Genomic DNA, 17,040 nt, shown 5'->3' on the forward strand with positions numbered 1-17,040 from the left:
CTGGTTTACAGGGCGAGGTTACACATACCGCTTTGGTGGCCTAGTGGTTAGAGCGTTCGTCTCGAGATCCGGGAATCGAAGAACAATCCCAGGTCGGATAATACCAAAGACTTTACCAACGGTGCTCTTTGCTATCTCACCTGGCGATCAGCACCGAGAGGTTAGAGCAAGGAAACAGGACTGGTTGCCCCGTCGTCAGTACAATATGACTGGGTGGGGTGTCATGTCTGGTGTCTTCGGTATGATGCATGTACAATGGCGGCAGCACTATGGCGGCATGAGCTCGCCCTGCCACAAGATGACACTTTATAGGCCCTATGTATACCCACCTGTTGACTCCTCGTCGTCATATGACGGGTAAATTGTTAAGTACGACATAAAACCCCAAGCACACATAAATATGAAGGTACAGTGATTGCTGCATTACTATCAAATATCATCAGTCATATTACAGTAACTTAGTCACATATGGAATTTTTTTCAGAAAGTTTCTAGAACAGCTAAGCAAGATAACGTCATCCATCACCACAATGATCTTGCTAGGGAAACGAGAGTAGTCTCCCCTGTCCCTGTAAATCTTATACATTTATCATTTAAAGATTTACAGTCCAAACAAAAGTACCTGAGAATCGATCATCTCAAACAATGCAAATAACGTATTGCGCGTTCATGTTTCCATGAGTCGGCCTAATAGAAGGGGTCAAACAGATTTGTTCCAAGAATGTCAAAATGGAATATCGCACAGATAAAGTCTCTATTTTATGATGGATACATCCTTTATGATTCATTTATTTTATCAGTGCTGAACACCGTACATACACAAATAAGTTTCATTTCTACTTTTGACAGCAAAATTCGCACGGACATTTTTATTTGTTAATATTAAGTTTGCTCTTCTAGGTCACTTATAGTTGGGCGCCGTGTTGAATTTCGCGTAAATTCTTTAAACAACTTCTTAAGAATCAATGGGCGGGTCCTTCTAATATCGGCATGAAGAAAACACTGCTGTTAGTTCCGAATCTGCTGTAGATTTTCGTCTAAGTAATACTTTGAGATATAGTCAAAAAATAATTTTAGGTTTTATAAGTTTCTGACTTGTAAATTGAAAACTATAATGGCTAGGAATAAGTAATTTGCAAGCACTCAGTTTGTAACCGACTGTGAAGATGTGCTCTTTTCGGGGATGTTATCATTTTATTTAAGCTACATGAGTACCATCAATAGTTTTCTCGCGTGTTTAACTTACATCACCCTATGTCAGAAATTGAAATTGAAGCTCATCCAGGGCAAGTAAACATTTACCTCCCTCTTTAACTGAACAGTTAACGGTCAATGGGCGGTGTGTATAGGTACATAGGAGTTCTCGTGTCGCAACTGATGTGTACCTACAAGGACAAGCTGGCAATCCTTCGTGAAGACTGTTTGGAGGCCGTGAAACTGCACACGGTTCTGATGGAAAGTTGACATGCGCAATACCGCGTGTATCCCGGCCTTGCACGCGCACTTCCAGAGCAGGGACGAATACTGACGTCCTGAAAATGACTCTGACGTCAAGCAAGTGCCGCAATCCGTGCGACGGCTTGGACACGTTCTTTTAACGTTAGGCATGGCATGACACCGTGTTTTAATCTGATATCTTTAACTGATCTGTTGAGAATTTGGAACGGCTTGAGTAAACACATGTACAACAAAAATAAAACTATGCCCTGGATATCTCTAATAGCAAAATATACACTGTTTGCAATATTTTTAGAATAGTAATCCATAGCATACTTTCCTCACAGCATATGCGTCGCTCTCCACTTTCGCTTTATATCACTGTCACCACTAGCAATTTTTTTTTACAGAAATTTTGATCAACGCTGAGGTCACTAAGTTCACTGTGATGAGACAGGAAGTGATGTCAGAAACGATTAAAACTCTGTGTTAACCTTTGGTTATGATAATACAATGCACACATGTATGCATATCTAAAGTATTCACACGATGATTCTAATCAACACCTGAACCGTTTTTGGAGATGAACGCTGATTAAATAGTTCCGCGCAAGGAAATCACCAGTGGTGAGTCTTAGCCTACAGTCGCAAGGCTCCAAAGGACAAGCTTGTCTAGTTGTGGCAGTGGTGTAAACCGAGCGTAGAGAGCGGCACATGCGCTGTAAGGAGTATGCATCCATAGTATTTTCGTCATGCTTCAAATTGTATCAAATCCCACACACAAATCTTTTATCTGTATTCCTTTTCGTGACTACCAAGGTACGTAGAATCGAATCAAAACATTAGCAACAGCGGTAAATTTCCAGGCTAAACCCGCCAACATGACGATCCCATAATGCATCGTTTCGGGTACAAGGAAGACTTCTCCGGTGGCTTCGCCATTAGATGATGGCAGACGGGCATGGGAATAACATTAAAGAATCCAATAAAAAAAGCTCTCAATTAAGTTTTCCAAACCTGATGCATATTTATTACAGACACGAGTAAATACGTACAACTATATACACTGTTTTTTCAAGTGGATTCTGGTGGCTATATAATAGCCCTATACCAAATTCTGGCAATGTGCTAAGACCTCTCTATATTTTATGAATAAACATCATGGAGATATGGAAACTCACACAGCACACGTCCGCAACACGCGCGCTTTTTCCTATGTTAGCCGTTTCTGCTTTTGGAACAAAGGAAGCAATTGCTTACATATGATTTTCAAATTATACATGCCTTAATCCTACAGAAATGTCAATCATCTATCACGTGACCTTCTTGTATAGCCAATAGGCAACTCCGGCCAACGCACCCACAGCGGTAACTCCGCCCACGTACGGAAGTGCCTTCTTGGAGTTGTACCAGAGAACGGGAAACACCGCCGAGCTGGCCCCGGGGGTGTTTTTGAGCAACCGCTGATAGGATGGCCGGTCAACAGCTCGTCTGTAGTAGCTCTGTAACGACGGCAGATCGTCCTGGAGGTAATTAACATCTAATCCCAGCAAGTGCAGTCGAGTTAGCAACACCAGTAGGGTGATGTCCGCAGCCGTGAACTCGGCACAGCACAGCCAGCTACCGGAAGTTGTCATGTCTGTGAATGAAAAACGGCAGTTATCATGTGGTTTAAAGGAAAAGACAGCTCAATATTCAAGTGAGCATCACTAGATAGACCGCTTAAAACTATGCAGAACTATGCTCCAGTACATTCATTTATTTGTTTATACATTTTTGAAGAGAGTGAAAGGCATTCAAAAGGTGGAGTTTAAATAGCCTTCCGTTGTCTGTAGAATAATCCTTACTTCATCTTCTTCTTGTATTTTAATGCTGAATTCTTTAGTTTAGGTTCAATGCCTAAATGCATCCCTCTCCCAAATCGGTTGCGCCATTAAATTCGACAGCTTTGACTAATGTGAGTGAATTATCTTTGAGTACCGCTTTAAACATTAGTTAAATAAATAAGAGACAAAAACAATGCGCAAAATACAATGCAAAGGTTGCTTGTCTATTGTTTCTTCCACACATTTTCTAAGGGCTCTCAGACGTGTTTCCCACATGCTCAATGTGGTAAACCGTAGTACCAGGACTAACGCACCGTCCTTTGTTAAGTACATATACTTCAAAACCTTCCACACATAAGGCTACAGCCGAACCAGCGAGACCTGGATTCGATTCTGCCATTGTCATAAGCAAGGGCACGATCGACTGAACAGGAAACAACACTTAAGTCAATCGAACCAGCACGGCTATTGTTAGACAGTTTGATCGAGTATAGTTTAGAAATTTTGTTTCTAGCCACCCTCAGATAAGATCTACCATACTGCCGTCGTTGTGACGGTAATCCAAACATTTATCGTGGCCATCTTATTTCAACATATAAGGAATTACCTTAAAAAGTCGTGTCGTATGCTCAATATTAATGAAATGAAAGCCACTTTTTGTTATCGCTACGTGCTTTTTTTCTTTCTACACCATAACGTTTTTTGTAACTACTTGTCTAACAAACCAAATAAATCCACCAGTATGAAAGTAGGCTTCAGAAACTGAAAGGCGCTAAAAACAAAATAGGTGGGAAATCTCGCCATGCCAGCACGAGCGGAGACGATTAATCGATCTCGTACGCATGGACAGACACAGCATACTCCTTCCAGCGCATGCGTCGCTCTCTACTTTTCGATTTACATCATTTCAACCACCAGTAAATTTTGTACAGAAATCTTGAAAAACGGCGAGGTCAGTGGGTTACAGTAATAAGGCAGGAAGTGACGTCAGAAAACACAAACAGTAGGTCTCATCCTTTGTTTCTAACAAAGTTTTATACACATATAACTTTTATCTGGAGTGTACATGTATGTACAGCATGATTCTAACCAAAACTTAAAACAATTTTGTCGAATGATAATTAAGTAGTTCCACGGGAGGACCACGTGATGAGGCTTAGCCTAAACAACCCTACTTGAGACACACGGGCTCCAAAGGTCAAGCTTGTCTAGTGATGGCAGTGATGTAAAGCACAGGGTTGAGACAGAGGCATGCGCTGTGAGGAGTATGTAGACACAGTGACATCATGCACATGGAGATATATGTATCATAGACTGGAAGTGAGGGTGAATTTTCGAGTTTTAATGTCAAGGGATATACATAAAAAGGAATTCTCAAGGGAAGACTGTGGTTTTTAAATTAAGAGAAAGAAAGAAAGTTACGCCACGAAAATTTTTTTAAAAAACCTTGTTTTTGATGCAAATTTCATATCTTTCACTATCCCTCTTTCTTTACACGTAGTTGCCGTCAATGGATGGAATTTTAGGAAATGATGCCATCGAAAAGTGTAGCGAAAACTATCTTGTACGCCCAAAGAAGAAAGCAAGGAATCTTTGTTCCACGTTTCTATGTTAGGACTGCATATTAAGAAATAAAAACTAAAAACTATAATCCTTCAAGTCTGTCTTTTTTCAATCATGTCTTTATGACAAAGATTACCTGGGAAAATCTGTTAGTAACCAATGGTCGTGGGTTTCCCTCGGGCTTGCCCGGTTACATCCACCACAACGCTGGCCGTATAAGTGAAATATTCACTAGAACGGCGTAAAACTGCAATCAGATAAATAACTGAATTGTGACGACGAATTTATACCCCGAAATATCTCACCTTGTGAGCCCATTGACTTAGCCAGCTGTTCCTCTACTTTGCTGAGCACCGTACCGAGCTGCTCCAGCTCTCGTTTCACTGCCTCCTCGTCAGTTAATGTCTCGTACTTTTGCGCATGCGTCTCGCTGAGTGCCAGATACGAGGTCCTGTGTTCTGGGTAAGTCTCTGCTAATCCTGCCAGTACTGTCAGCTTCCCCGATATTCTTTCTGGAACGTTTCATTTAGCTTTCAATTGTACAAATCCAGCTACAGTCAGAAAACATAATCTGTTAAGAAAGTGGGTTGACTGAGTGATGTATTCTCTTATTGCAGCAGATTGTTCTGTTAAATGTAACACACATACTCTAATAACTCAACATAAAGATTCTATTAGACTAACAGGAAAATTATATAAATTTGACAGACTATTGTGTTATAATAACAGAATACTATCTAGCATCATTCAAACAAGAGACTTTCTTTTCCTCCATTTCCTTTCAGCAACCTTTGCTATTTTCCCCATTACATGAAGATAAATTTTATGCCTATCCAGTGTCCCAAAAAATTAACTGTTTGGTACCCGGAAACCGGCGGAAACCTAAGTCACGGTGTAGTAAGTGATCACCAGCCTTTTTCTTTTCACGGCAACAAACAGTAGAAGTAGTCCAGTATGCCGTTCTACTTTTTCATTGGTTAAGCTTGTCAGTGAAAGTTCAGGTGACCAATCAGAATTGCGGTTTATTTATATAACGTGTGAAAGATTAAAAATTTACATCACTATTGTTATTATACTATTGTTATTATACTACGTGTATACTAAATATACTATAGACTACATTTGCTATGTACATGTATATACTACATTTGGTCTACTATTGTCATTGCCTTGAACACACCCTTGGGCTCACCTTTCATCAGCTGTTGACGAAAGCTAGGTATATTGATCGTTCCTTTACTAAGGTGTGGGTGGTGCACGAGACCGTATGTAAGGAGGGGGATGTTGACTCCATCCAGAAGACGTCTGAACCTTTGAATGGTTTGTCCAGAGGCACTCCGTGAATCGCCCACTAAGGAGTTACCTGTGAACGAAAACAAGCTGCATTGTGAAAGAAATATACGATATGAAGTAAGGCTCAGTGGCTGGATGGACAGCAAAAGACCTCTGCGTAAATATATATTTTATAAACTGACAGTTAAATGCATTCCATTGTTTGAATTCTGTGGTGAACTTGGTCTTTAAGTACTCTGACGTTACAATCAGTGATATTCCAAACGAATATGATAGGGCAAGAAGTTTATTAAAACAGACGACAGTATTTAAATGACAAGCATATATACATGTACACCCCTTGTTTATAGAGAAAAAGTGCATGTTTGGCTAGTTGTATCTTAGAAACCTGTCCCCATTATTTATTTATTTTTATGTTAGAATTTAAAACTTCATGTTGCCGTTTTATTAATTTACACGCAGTTCCAAAATCCTACTGGTTATGATGTAACATTTACAATCTGTTTGCAATTTTAGCACCTGTACGATCCAAAAGTTACCTTTTATTTAAATTTGAGGACTGACCAGCGAAATGGGACAACACCAAAATATGGGCCTGTTTGGCTAAAATGGCTAAAGGGCTAGCTCGCTGCATTTATCACGCTCATGACCAATGCAGTCTCGTGTTCAAACCTAGCTCTCGCTACTTTGGCATTGGTTGTAAAATCAAGAGGTACATCTATCTTGCATCTCTTTCATAAAATAAATAAACGGCACCGATATTACTTTAATTAAGGGAGATAACTCTGTGGTTACCAGCAGATATCGGCAGGCGGCCAATGTAGTTGATGATGACTTCAGACTCTGTCACGTATTTGTCACCGGCTTTCAAGACGGGTACTTCCGCTTTGGGGTTGAGTTTGATGAACCACGGCTCCAGCTGCTCGTTGTCGTCCAGTCTTACCACGTGCGGGGTGAAGGTCAAGTCTTTTTCATACAGCGCCAGCAGCACCTGTAACGTTTAGATGCATGCCGCATTCAGCTCACATTTTACTAACAGCTTTATTTAGAGCAAGGTTCTGATAGATTTTCGGGTCTTTCAATTGCCATGGTAAAAATATCGGTTTATACTAAACAGAGCTACAAAAAGACAAATTAGAAGAATAGTAAGGATGTAATATAACAAAAATCCATCGAAAAATTATAATCCATATAGACCAAGTGGCTAAAAAGATGAAAATTGTTTAACCGCTATCAAGGTCTATGTAACTCTTGCCACAAAAAGATTGAAACCCTCTAATAACAAGATTCAAGATAACTTCAAGAAGAAGCGTTATATTGCCATAATATATAGACCTCTATCTGCCTAAATGGTATTTGAGCATTTAATAATCAATGTTTTCTCTTTTTATCAGTGGTATTACTCTCAATAGTAAGTTACACACGCAGTTAGCTCTGAAACTATTTCACTCAATGTATATGATGGATATCTGGTGCTGATTTGGATTTACCGATTTACCGGTACCGGTACCGGCACCTTATACATCCACAAGGCCAATTGGAAATGATTTGATTAAGACCACAGCTTCTCATTCCCGTGGTTTGTAAAGGGAATTAGTGTTCATGCTTCCCTTACAAATGGATTTGGCGATTTTTGATTCTGAGATAACCCTTTACGCTTGACGGTGGGTTTACTTATGGCAATTTTGAAGCTTGGATTTTCATCAGGTAACATTAACTTTTGCTGAGCGCTGTCGAACAGTTAAGAAGCTCCTAAGAAAAGTGAGGGCAGAGAAATATACAACTTTCCCATCAAGGAACCTTGCATTTACTAAATGAGCTACAGCCCACTAAAAAAAAACGAAGAAGGAAGAGTTTTGTTACATAGCCTTCATTCTTCAACCGGAAGTGGATGGAGCTATAGCTTTCTTCTTGGAACTTAACTTCACGCACCCCGTAAGTTTCCAGAGGGTGATACCTACCTTCTGTGAGTAATATGAGCCATAACTGAAGTATAGAGTTATTTCCCTTTGAGTCGAAGTGGATGCGTTACTTCCACCAGCGGGTGTTGTCGGCAATGGAGTCGCTTTCTGTGGAGGCGCCGATGGCGTTGGAGGGCCTTCGGGGCATTTTTCCTGAGTCTGAATAGGCTTTGGTGGGATCTGGGACGTTTCTTTGGGGGCTTGTGGAACTTGTGACGTCAGAGTGGGTTTTGGTAAATCCTGCGGCTTTGGTGGTTCTTCTGAAGGCGTCATCGGTTTTGGTGCTGGCGGCTCTGGTGTTCTCGATTTTTCTGACTGTGTGGGCGCTTTAGACACGTTGACCGGAGGCCTTATTTGCACCTGGGTTGACGCTATTGTCTGTTGTAAAGCGCGGGTCTGCTGGGGTGTCAGAGAAGGCTGGTTTGCGGGTGGAATCTCGCCTGATGGGGCATGGGAACTGGGCTGGGGAGCTTTACTAATAGCGGGAGTAGGAATCTTTGACGACAGAGCAGCGGGTTTAGGAACGGTGGAGGTCTGGGTATCCGTCGGCTTTATATTTGAATCTTTCGTCGTCGTTGTTGTATCGCCGGAATTTGGCGGAAATGATTGGAGGGGCGAAGGGCTAGTAACAGGGGAGGGAATGGCGTCAGGCTTAGTGTCCGGTGTCGTTGCCTGAGCACCTGAAGTTGCGGGTACCGGGTCTGGATGGGTATTGTCTGGGGAGCCTACGGGTATAGTTGTGGTTGGCGCCTCATCCACCTGGAAGATTTCAGTTTGGGCTATGGGGGCCGCGGCGGGGGCTATGGGAACCTCAGCGATTCCGGGGCCCGGGTTTGTTTCGTCTGGCCCCATGACTTGACTTTGACTCTCACCTTGATTGTCAGCTGACTCCTCCATGGTGATCTGTGTTGATCAGTCAGTATAACTATATCTGGACGTGAAAGAGGAAGGTACATATGTAGACAATAGCAGAACAGCCGTAATGGAGAACGACCACCTTGTCCCAAATACTCTATAGATACAGCTGATCAAACCGACCGAGGACGGAGTACGTATACACAGACGGCGGTATAGTCCCTGCCTATATAACACTGATCATTGCGCAACCCTATACAGCTGCGATAAGTCGCAGTGACCAGAACTGAAAGAGTATGTACCTCTAAACACAAAGCAAATAGTCAGCTATGTAAGCTAGCCTATACAGGAAGTACGGGCTTGCATACATTCAGAATGATCCGAACTACATGCGTAGTGTATGGGTTACACGTACATGGGTTATGCAGATTACAACGTCAGATTAAGTGCACAATGACGCAGTGCCCTAGGCAAAGTCCGTTATATATGTATAGGTTATAGTATTCTGTTATTTAATTCATTGTAAAATGCACTATAATAAATTATTTAAGTACAATTCCCTGAAGTGTTTATACATGTACACACCAAGTACAACTTACCCGGACTTTGTACCTCAGGAATAGAGAGAGCTTCCAACGATCATTTCTCCCCACCTCTCTCTCTTGTCACTAGTCCGAGCTAAATTTGGCAACCCACAGTGTGCCACTCGTCTACGGCTGATGTAAGACTCTATCACCTTGCGCCGATATGTCAGTGTGGGCTATACTCCAAATCACGTGCACGTACGCAAGACGCACTTCACCCAGGCAGATACAGTCAAATCGGCAGGCTATTTCCAGAGTATCGTTGTTGGATCGTGTGCGCTATTTTGATGCCCCTATAAACCTCTCGCTGAGAACAGCATAACGCGGTGCACGCGCCGTAGATCGCAGACCGTTCACAACGCTGAGGTCGCAAGTTCGAATCCAACTCTCGATGCATGGCTTTTCAAGTTAGGGAGATTTTGTCAGTTACTTTGCGTACTTGTTTGATTTCTATGAGGCTCTGTAACAAACATTCTCGTCATCATATGCGTGAAATATTCTTTAGTGCAGCGCAAGATAGGAATGAATTAAGCAAGCTCCAGTCGCAATGAGCGTGTTCCGCCCACCGTGAGGAGTTTGGAAGTGTGACCGAAAAGTGTAGTTGTTGAAACTTGCCACGTGAGCAGTATGGATCGTCGTGGGACCGAACAATACAGATGTAGAAACGAGGACAGGAGAAAAGAAAAGACGCTTTTCAAATGATTGTGTTACTCTAATGAATTTGTTTTTCCACATGACTGCGTAAGCCTGTTTTGTTCTTCAACTCATGCATGTCTTACCCATGTATTTCTTGGGGTAGAGTTTAGAAGTGGATAAAGAAGTTTTTTAGACAAGATATTTCTTTTGGATAGACATTTTCTTGTTTTATTAGCACAACGTTTCGATATACTAGGTACATATACACTATCGTAGTTATCGTGTGACTGATACCATTGCCTTAATGGGCTTAAACAAGCTGACCAGGAATCCAAACTAGCATAATGCCTTTCTAAGCTGACCATGACCCCAAACCAGCCTAATGCCTTATTAACCTGATCATGAACCCAAACCAGTCTGATGCCCTCTGAAATTCACTTAATCTCTTGATTATTGTTCGGTTACATATTTACTTTGTTCTGTAACATTTGTACTGACATTTGTATCTTTAGTTGCTATGAATAAGCCCATTAACGCGATGATATCATTCACTTGATAACGATGTTTGTATATCTACAACGAAACGTTGTGCTACCACCTAGTTTTGTAACCCACTATTACCTGGCCAACTCGATTTGCCGCTTCTGGAGTTATCTCCCATATCTTTTAATTGTTTTTTTTTCACAAAGCTTGGAAGAGCTTCAGGGAGCGTAAGACTCAAACTGAGTGGACAGAAGATAAATTCTGACAGAAGAATTGGAGAAATAGAGTCGACCTTCAGTGTGATCTGCCTACACGTGATTTTGTATCGAAGTTTTCTCTTTGTAATGGTACACATTTTTTTCTTGTTTACTTTCTTCATCATGTATGCTTTGTGTTGGCCTCCCCTGACGTCAGATGGCGCTAATTGCTTCAGTAGTGATCAAAATGGTGATCACTAAGTGAACGACTTAACGGCCATAGTGGGTGTAGTGTCATTCTATTCCGAAACCGTAGTTTCTCCCTCAAGTAGGTACGGCAGCCGTACTTTCCTTAAATATAAGCGTCAAGTCCGACATTCCTATACCATTCGTAGTCCTTAAAGGGCGTTCCAAGTCGATAATCGCAAGATCCATTTCCACAACAACGTTTAACACTAACTCCCGAAGACAAAGGTATGTAAGAAATTATACAAATAAGAAATAAAGCCGGTAACACACAAGAGAGAAGCGGTCATCAGTTTTCAATGATGCCGGGCAGAAGATGATATTCCAGGCATGAATTCCATATCAAAGTTCAAATTCGTAGTCCGTGAATGAGTTCCATGTCAAATAACAGCTAAACAAGTATCTCAGTCGCGCTTTCATTGCAACTGTTCATAAAGGCATCATGCTGATGTAATTAGCATGGCTACCTTTACGGCCCCTAGCCCCAGGTTAAGCGATACAGTTTGAAAATGACGACCGTTACAGACCCCAACCGGTCAGATTATGATTCAAAAGTAATGGACGATTACGTCTTTCCCGTTAATATGTAAAGATCTCATGCTACAAGAGGTGCCATCTATGATGTTACACATGACATAGAAGATAGACGGTTACACTGGGCAACCAGCGCCATCTATGTTGTTAAATACCATGTACGTGATAGATATGTGCATAGGGATAACAGCGCCGTGTATGTGGTTGATCACAATGCAGATCGCCAGAGATTCTGAACGCTCTGTCCATACCTGCCAACGAGAGTGTTATATTCATTGAAAAATTTTAGAAACTTAGAATGAAGGCGTTTGATGGAGTATCCTTGACAAACTAGTTTTTGAACTAGCAACTTGTGACGCAGATTAAAGTCATCACAATTAACACAAGATCTGACAAATGCTACAAGGCCAGATATGTATACGCCAAATGCAGGACCCTTTGGTATATTGCTATCTAAATAAGGATAATTTACAATATCAAAATTGAAATTATCCCTTTTGTCGTAAAGGCGGCGTGAAAGGAGACCTTGTCCGTCTTTGTACAGGTACATGCTTGACGATGTCTCTGATACAAGCCTTGTGGTAATGGACAAGTTTTAACCACCTGCATCTGAATTGTCCAGCCAAGGATACCTTGCTCATGTCACCATACATAAAGAATTAGAAACAAAACATACACCCCCTGCTATCTGTGCACTTTGTATCCCCTCACCCTCCCATCGCTAAACACACAAATGCTTTAATTATTATGCATCACTAATGCAACCGTTTAAATGGGCCTCGTTACTGTATATTCATGGGTAACAAAGTCCCCGGCGCCACGCACTCGTACTTTCTTACCCAGGAATGTACACTTTCTCGGCCTTTCTGCACACATGAAAAGTGCTAATCTTCAAGGGCTACAGCAGGAAACAGGCGGTGAATCCGATGTATATAAGCCGTCACTTCTGGTATCTTGGGCATGACATTCCGTTCAGGCAATACCATATGTTTTTTATTTCTTTATTTGATTGGTGTTTTACGCCGTACTCAAGAATATTTCACTTATACCACGGCGGCCAGCATTTTGATGGGAGGAAACCGAGGAGAGCCTGGGGGAAACCACGACCCAATATCATATATGTTGGCATCGGTTTATTTCTTTATTTGATTAGGGTTTTACGCCCTACTCAAGAATGTTTCACTTATACGACGACCACCATCATTATGGTGCGAGGAAACCGCACGGTAGAGTTCGGGTGATACCCATGACCACACCTCCTCACTGGCACACCTACCCACGAACGACGGGAAAGGAAGCCAGTATGAGCTCGACTTCAACTCACAGTGACGGCATTGGGGAGGGATCCAGAGTTATTGCGCCACGATAGCAACTTGGCATTGAGATAGGGCCAATGTATGTATAAGCAGACAGCGATGTAATACTACATGTATATGACCGAAACGATGTGGTGAGCAACCAAAGCAAACAAACGTAACAAAAATGTAACTAGAAACTAGCCTTCTCATTCTTCTGTTTGTTTAATAATATTACTAGGCTATGTTTCTGCTGGAGATTTGTCTGTCTCTGTCAGCCTGTCTATTTTCTAGTGATCTCGGGTTGAATCGGGGCAACGATTCTTCGCACTTGTAACATACCACACAAATAGTATCGTCCCTTTGTCTGTACTTGGGATTTAACATTTATTGCTGTAGCGGACGTTTGTGCACACGGAGTGCCTCCTAGTGTTTTAATTCACAATTTAACTTGAATTAATATTTTAAATAATAATATGAAACAAAACAGTGAGCTTCGGAACTTCACACCACAGTTTATTTGTAATATTGCGTTGGCGCTGTCGTTTAAAAATCTTTATAGGCCTACTTGTAGTATTGCTAGATGTATCCGGTAGTCGTATTTCTGGATATATTCAATATTTTTGTTAAATTCCATATCTGTGTAATTTTTGTTAATACACGTTGGTCATTTCGTTTTACTCATGAGCATGCTAATGAAAGCGTTAGGGCATTCTGGTAACTAAAAAAAAACAATTCTAAAGCAATGACATACGACCCTTATGCTCAGGATAGCACAGGGCGAACGACTATTCCTTGAATTTTGTGTTGATGTGGATCCAGGAGTTTTTTTAGCGATTCTTAACCGCCTACAGATGGGTTTGAAATACAGAACGTTGTCCCCTTGTCCGTAGTTTCTACATTTATTGGTGGCGGAGATGTTGAGCTTTGGAGCATCTTCTGTTGTAAAACGTTGTGGCTTTGATTAAGTGGATTAAGTAACAGTATTATCGTTAATAGGGATTACACTTTCTGAATATGGCTCACTGTGGGTTTCGAACCAGCGACCTCAGAGTCAGGCACCAGATAGCCAGCAATACACGTTAACCATCTAGACCACTCGACCAAGTGGCCTTCCACGAAATAGAAGGTATAGAAGGTATAGTTAACCGGTAGAATTTAAAGCGAACATGCATTACCCTCTCTGATGATCACAAATGACACCACGTACTCCCTAAGGTGATTATATCAGATAGGTTTAAATGTCATTTTAGAAAGTCGATTAAGTAACAGTAGTATCGTAGTGCTGAAAATTGGCTGAGATCACCGTTGGTTCCGAACCAGCAATTTTCAGCACTAGAATCTGTGCTTTATTCAGAAAGTGTAATCCTTATTAACGATAATATAATAAGAAGAATTCAGCATTGTTAACATAGAATATAGGAAACCAAAAACTAGATATTGTTTTCATAGAAATTGGGGCGGGGTTGGGGGGGGGAGATTACGAGGAAATCTTCGAGGTACCGTTTTCAGTTTCACTTTAGATGCATAACCATGGATGTTTGGCAAATCGGACAATGTAAGCTAAAGGACAGGTAACTCCCGTTGCAGCATCGCGTTTCTTTTCTCCAAAGTTGTCTCCCGTTGTATACAATAATGGAGCACATGTTTATGAAACAAGGCGCCGAGGCGAAGGTTTCTGTCTGTGATTTCTACGGAAAACCATGCATTGTTAAGGAAAGATTCCCGAAAGCTTATAGACATCCTAGTCTAGACAAAACGCTAACGCTTCGGCGGATAAAAGCGGAAGTGCGAGCTATAATGCGATGTCGACTGCAGGGTATGATGCGATATTTGGCACCTGTATAGAGTACTGCAGCTAGCTAAATTATCTCCGTGCTTCATGTCCTTAATTAATATTATGACACCGTCTGCCGACCGAGTGAATGTCAGAAATATTCAGTTTATCCACTGCCTGTCTAGGATTTTAATTTACATGTGTGATTGACGGCATAGGCCCGTGACTTAGTTTGAATTTCAGGAGTTTGTGGCTCTTGCAGGTTTTGCTGCAAATTTAATATTGCACACACAACTTCACGCAATGTTCATTGATTGATTTATTTATTTATTTATTTATTTATTTATTTATTTATTTATTTTATTGGTGTTTTACGCTGTATCCCTCATGATGTTTATCATATACCCGGCAAAGGACAATCCATTTAATTTAAACCCCAATGTTTAATGAAAAAAGTGGCCCGTTACAGTATTTAAATTGTCCTGGTTGACAGGAAGTCAGTCGTATGAGGATCAGCTAGCTTCATTAACCACAGCATACATGTATATTGTAGTCTAAAATAATGTTACCATATATATGTAATTAAGGGATATAGCTATATAGTACAGCACTGTGGCTATTATGCCAGATCTCAGGTGGGGGTGGGAGGTGGGGGAACCCATGACCATCCACAGGTTTTTGGCAGACCTTCCCACGTACAGTCAGAAAGGAAGCCAGCAAAGGCTGGACTTGCACACACAGGGACCATATTGGTGGGAGGCCTCTGGGTCAGTGCACTGCGCTGGCGTGCTAACCCCCTCGCCGTGGAGGCCCCTCATTATTAAGAGATCTTTAAGGTATAAATAAACATTACTAAGAAATTCAAACAAATAACAGTCCAAACTGACCATTTTGTTGACTTTGATTGTATTACCACAGGTATAAATGTGCCAGCTCTGTATTTTGTCGACCTGGAGAGAAGCTGTATCTACATGGAGTGGGTTAAGAACAGTCGCAGTGTGAGGGACTACATAGACAAGGTTCAAGGGCAGGGGGACGCGATGGACAGTCGATTAAAGCAGTTGGCTACCTCCATCGGACATGTCCTGGGCAGGATGCACACGCACAACATAATCCACGGTGACTTGACCACGTCCAACATGCTTCTGCAAGGGAGTTTGGATGAATACAAGTTATGGCTGATTGACTTTGGGCTGAGTGATATAGAGGCAGCCGCAGAGGACAAAGGCGTTGATCTGTATGTACTGGAGAGAGCCATCCTCAGCTCTCATCCCAAAACACGGGAATTCTTTGAGGATATCCTCTCTGCGTACAGGACTGCCAATAAAGGCGGGGCAGATGCTGTGATTGACAAGTTGGAGGAGGTCCGCCTTCGTGGCAGGAAGAGGACTATGGTGGGCTGAGCTAATGCCAACCTCTTCAGCCTCAGATGGCTGCAATATTTCTGACGAGGCATTAAGCCATGATCATCCATATAGTCATTTTTTTTAGTAAAAACAGAAGACATGAAGTGTGGGTGATAAGTGAGCATAATGCTGGACTCATCCTAACACATGCATTTAGGAAATCGAACTTCAGTCTGGAGAATGAAGTTAATGGCACGCCATAATGTCCATCCTAGGTTTCTTGCATGTGTACATGAAGTCTTTATGATTCAGACTGGCAGTTACCTACAGGTATGTCTATTACTGGTTGACAAGAAGTGAAAACTGAATATTGCATTAGGCATCAATCAAATCAAATATTGAAGTGACTGACAGTGTTTTCTAGATGCTGGCATTGTTCCAACAATCGGAGAGTCCTTGGTGACAGAGTGGCCGAGATCACTGTGCTCAAGTCCGCTAGAAATGGAGAACCTGTTATAATGATTATACCATTTGCTGTTGGGTGTTGAACCCTGGGTTACATTGCTGTAGAAAATGTTTCCAGAATAAAATCAGGTAAATTAATAAAAAAATTATACAGAAAATTACAAATGTTTTAAACTCATTTATCTGGATTTCAATTCCGGTAACTTGAAGCCAGGTGTGAGAAAATGTTTGAGGAGAATGTGGACAACAAAGGACCGGTTCAGACTTGAACCTTGGGGGTGTATTGTTCTGCCACCTTCCCAGTGCTTGCTCCCTGATTTATTTACTAATTGATTTGGTGTTTTACTCCACACTCACGAATATTTCACTTTCACTTATATGATGGCGGACAGCATTATGGTGGGAAGAACCCGGTTCCGTGCTCCCTGAAGACTTTAAATACATGCCTTCATGCTCTGGCAGAATATTCAGTATACAGGCAAATATACTGTTATAAGGATGTTCGGTCTGACAGGTTTCTTCGATCTGAAGTGGATTCGGGAT

General features: G+C 41.6%; 2 protein-coding genes across 2 annotated transcripts; one reads left to right on the forward strand and one right to left on the reverse strand.

Annotated features, from left to right (window-relative positions):
• Window positions 1-2,438: 2,438 nt before the first annotated feature.
• On the reverse strand, window positions 2,439-9,689 carry LOC135475030 (ganglioside-induced differentiation-associated protein 1-like). The gene is made up of 6 exons (XM_064754762.1): window positions 9,534-9,689; window positions 8,080-9,010; window positions 6,914-7,109; window positions 6,018-6,188; window positions 5,131-5,337; window positions 2,439-3,075 (listed from the first exon to the last, which is right to left on the reverse strand). Exons 2-6 carry the CDS (start codon window positions 8,974-8,976, stop codon window positions 2,750-2,752), a joined length of 1,797 nt encoding a protein of 598 aa, XP_064610832.1. The 5' UTR covers window positions 8,977-9,010; window positions 9,534-9,689; the 3' UTR covers window positions 2,439-2,749.
• Window positions 9,690-14,545: 4,856 nt separating this feature from the next.
• On the forward strand, window positions 14,546-16,662 carry LOC135475524 (EKC/KEOPS complex subunit TP53RK-like). Its single transcript, XM_064755449.1, has 2 exons — window positions 14,546-14,728; window positions 15,605-16,662. The coding sequence occupies exons 1-2, from the start codon at window positions 14,554-14,556 to the stop codon at window positions 16,087-16,089; spliced, it is 660 nt and encodes a 219-aa protein (XP_064611519.1). The 5' UTR covers window positions 14,546-14,553; the 3' UTR covers window positions 16,090-16,662.
• Window positions 16,663-17,040: the final 378 nt, after the last annotated feature.

Source organism: Liolophura sinensis, chromosome 9, assembly GCF_032854445.1.
Source record: "Liolophura sinensis isolate JHLJ2023 chromosome 9, CUHK_Ljap_v2, whole genome shotgun sequence".
NCBI classification, from domain to species: Eukaryota; Metazoa; Mollusca; class Polyplacophora; order Chitonida; family Chitonidae; genus Liolophura; species Liolophura sinensis.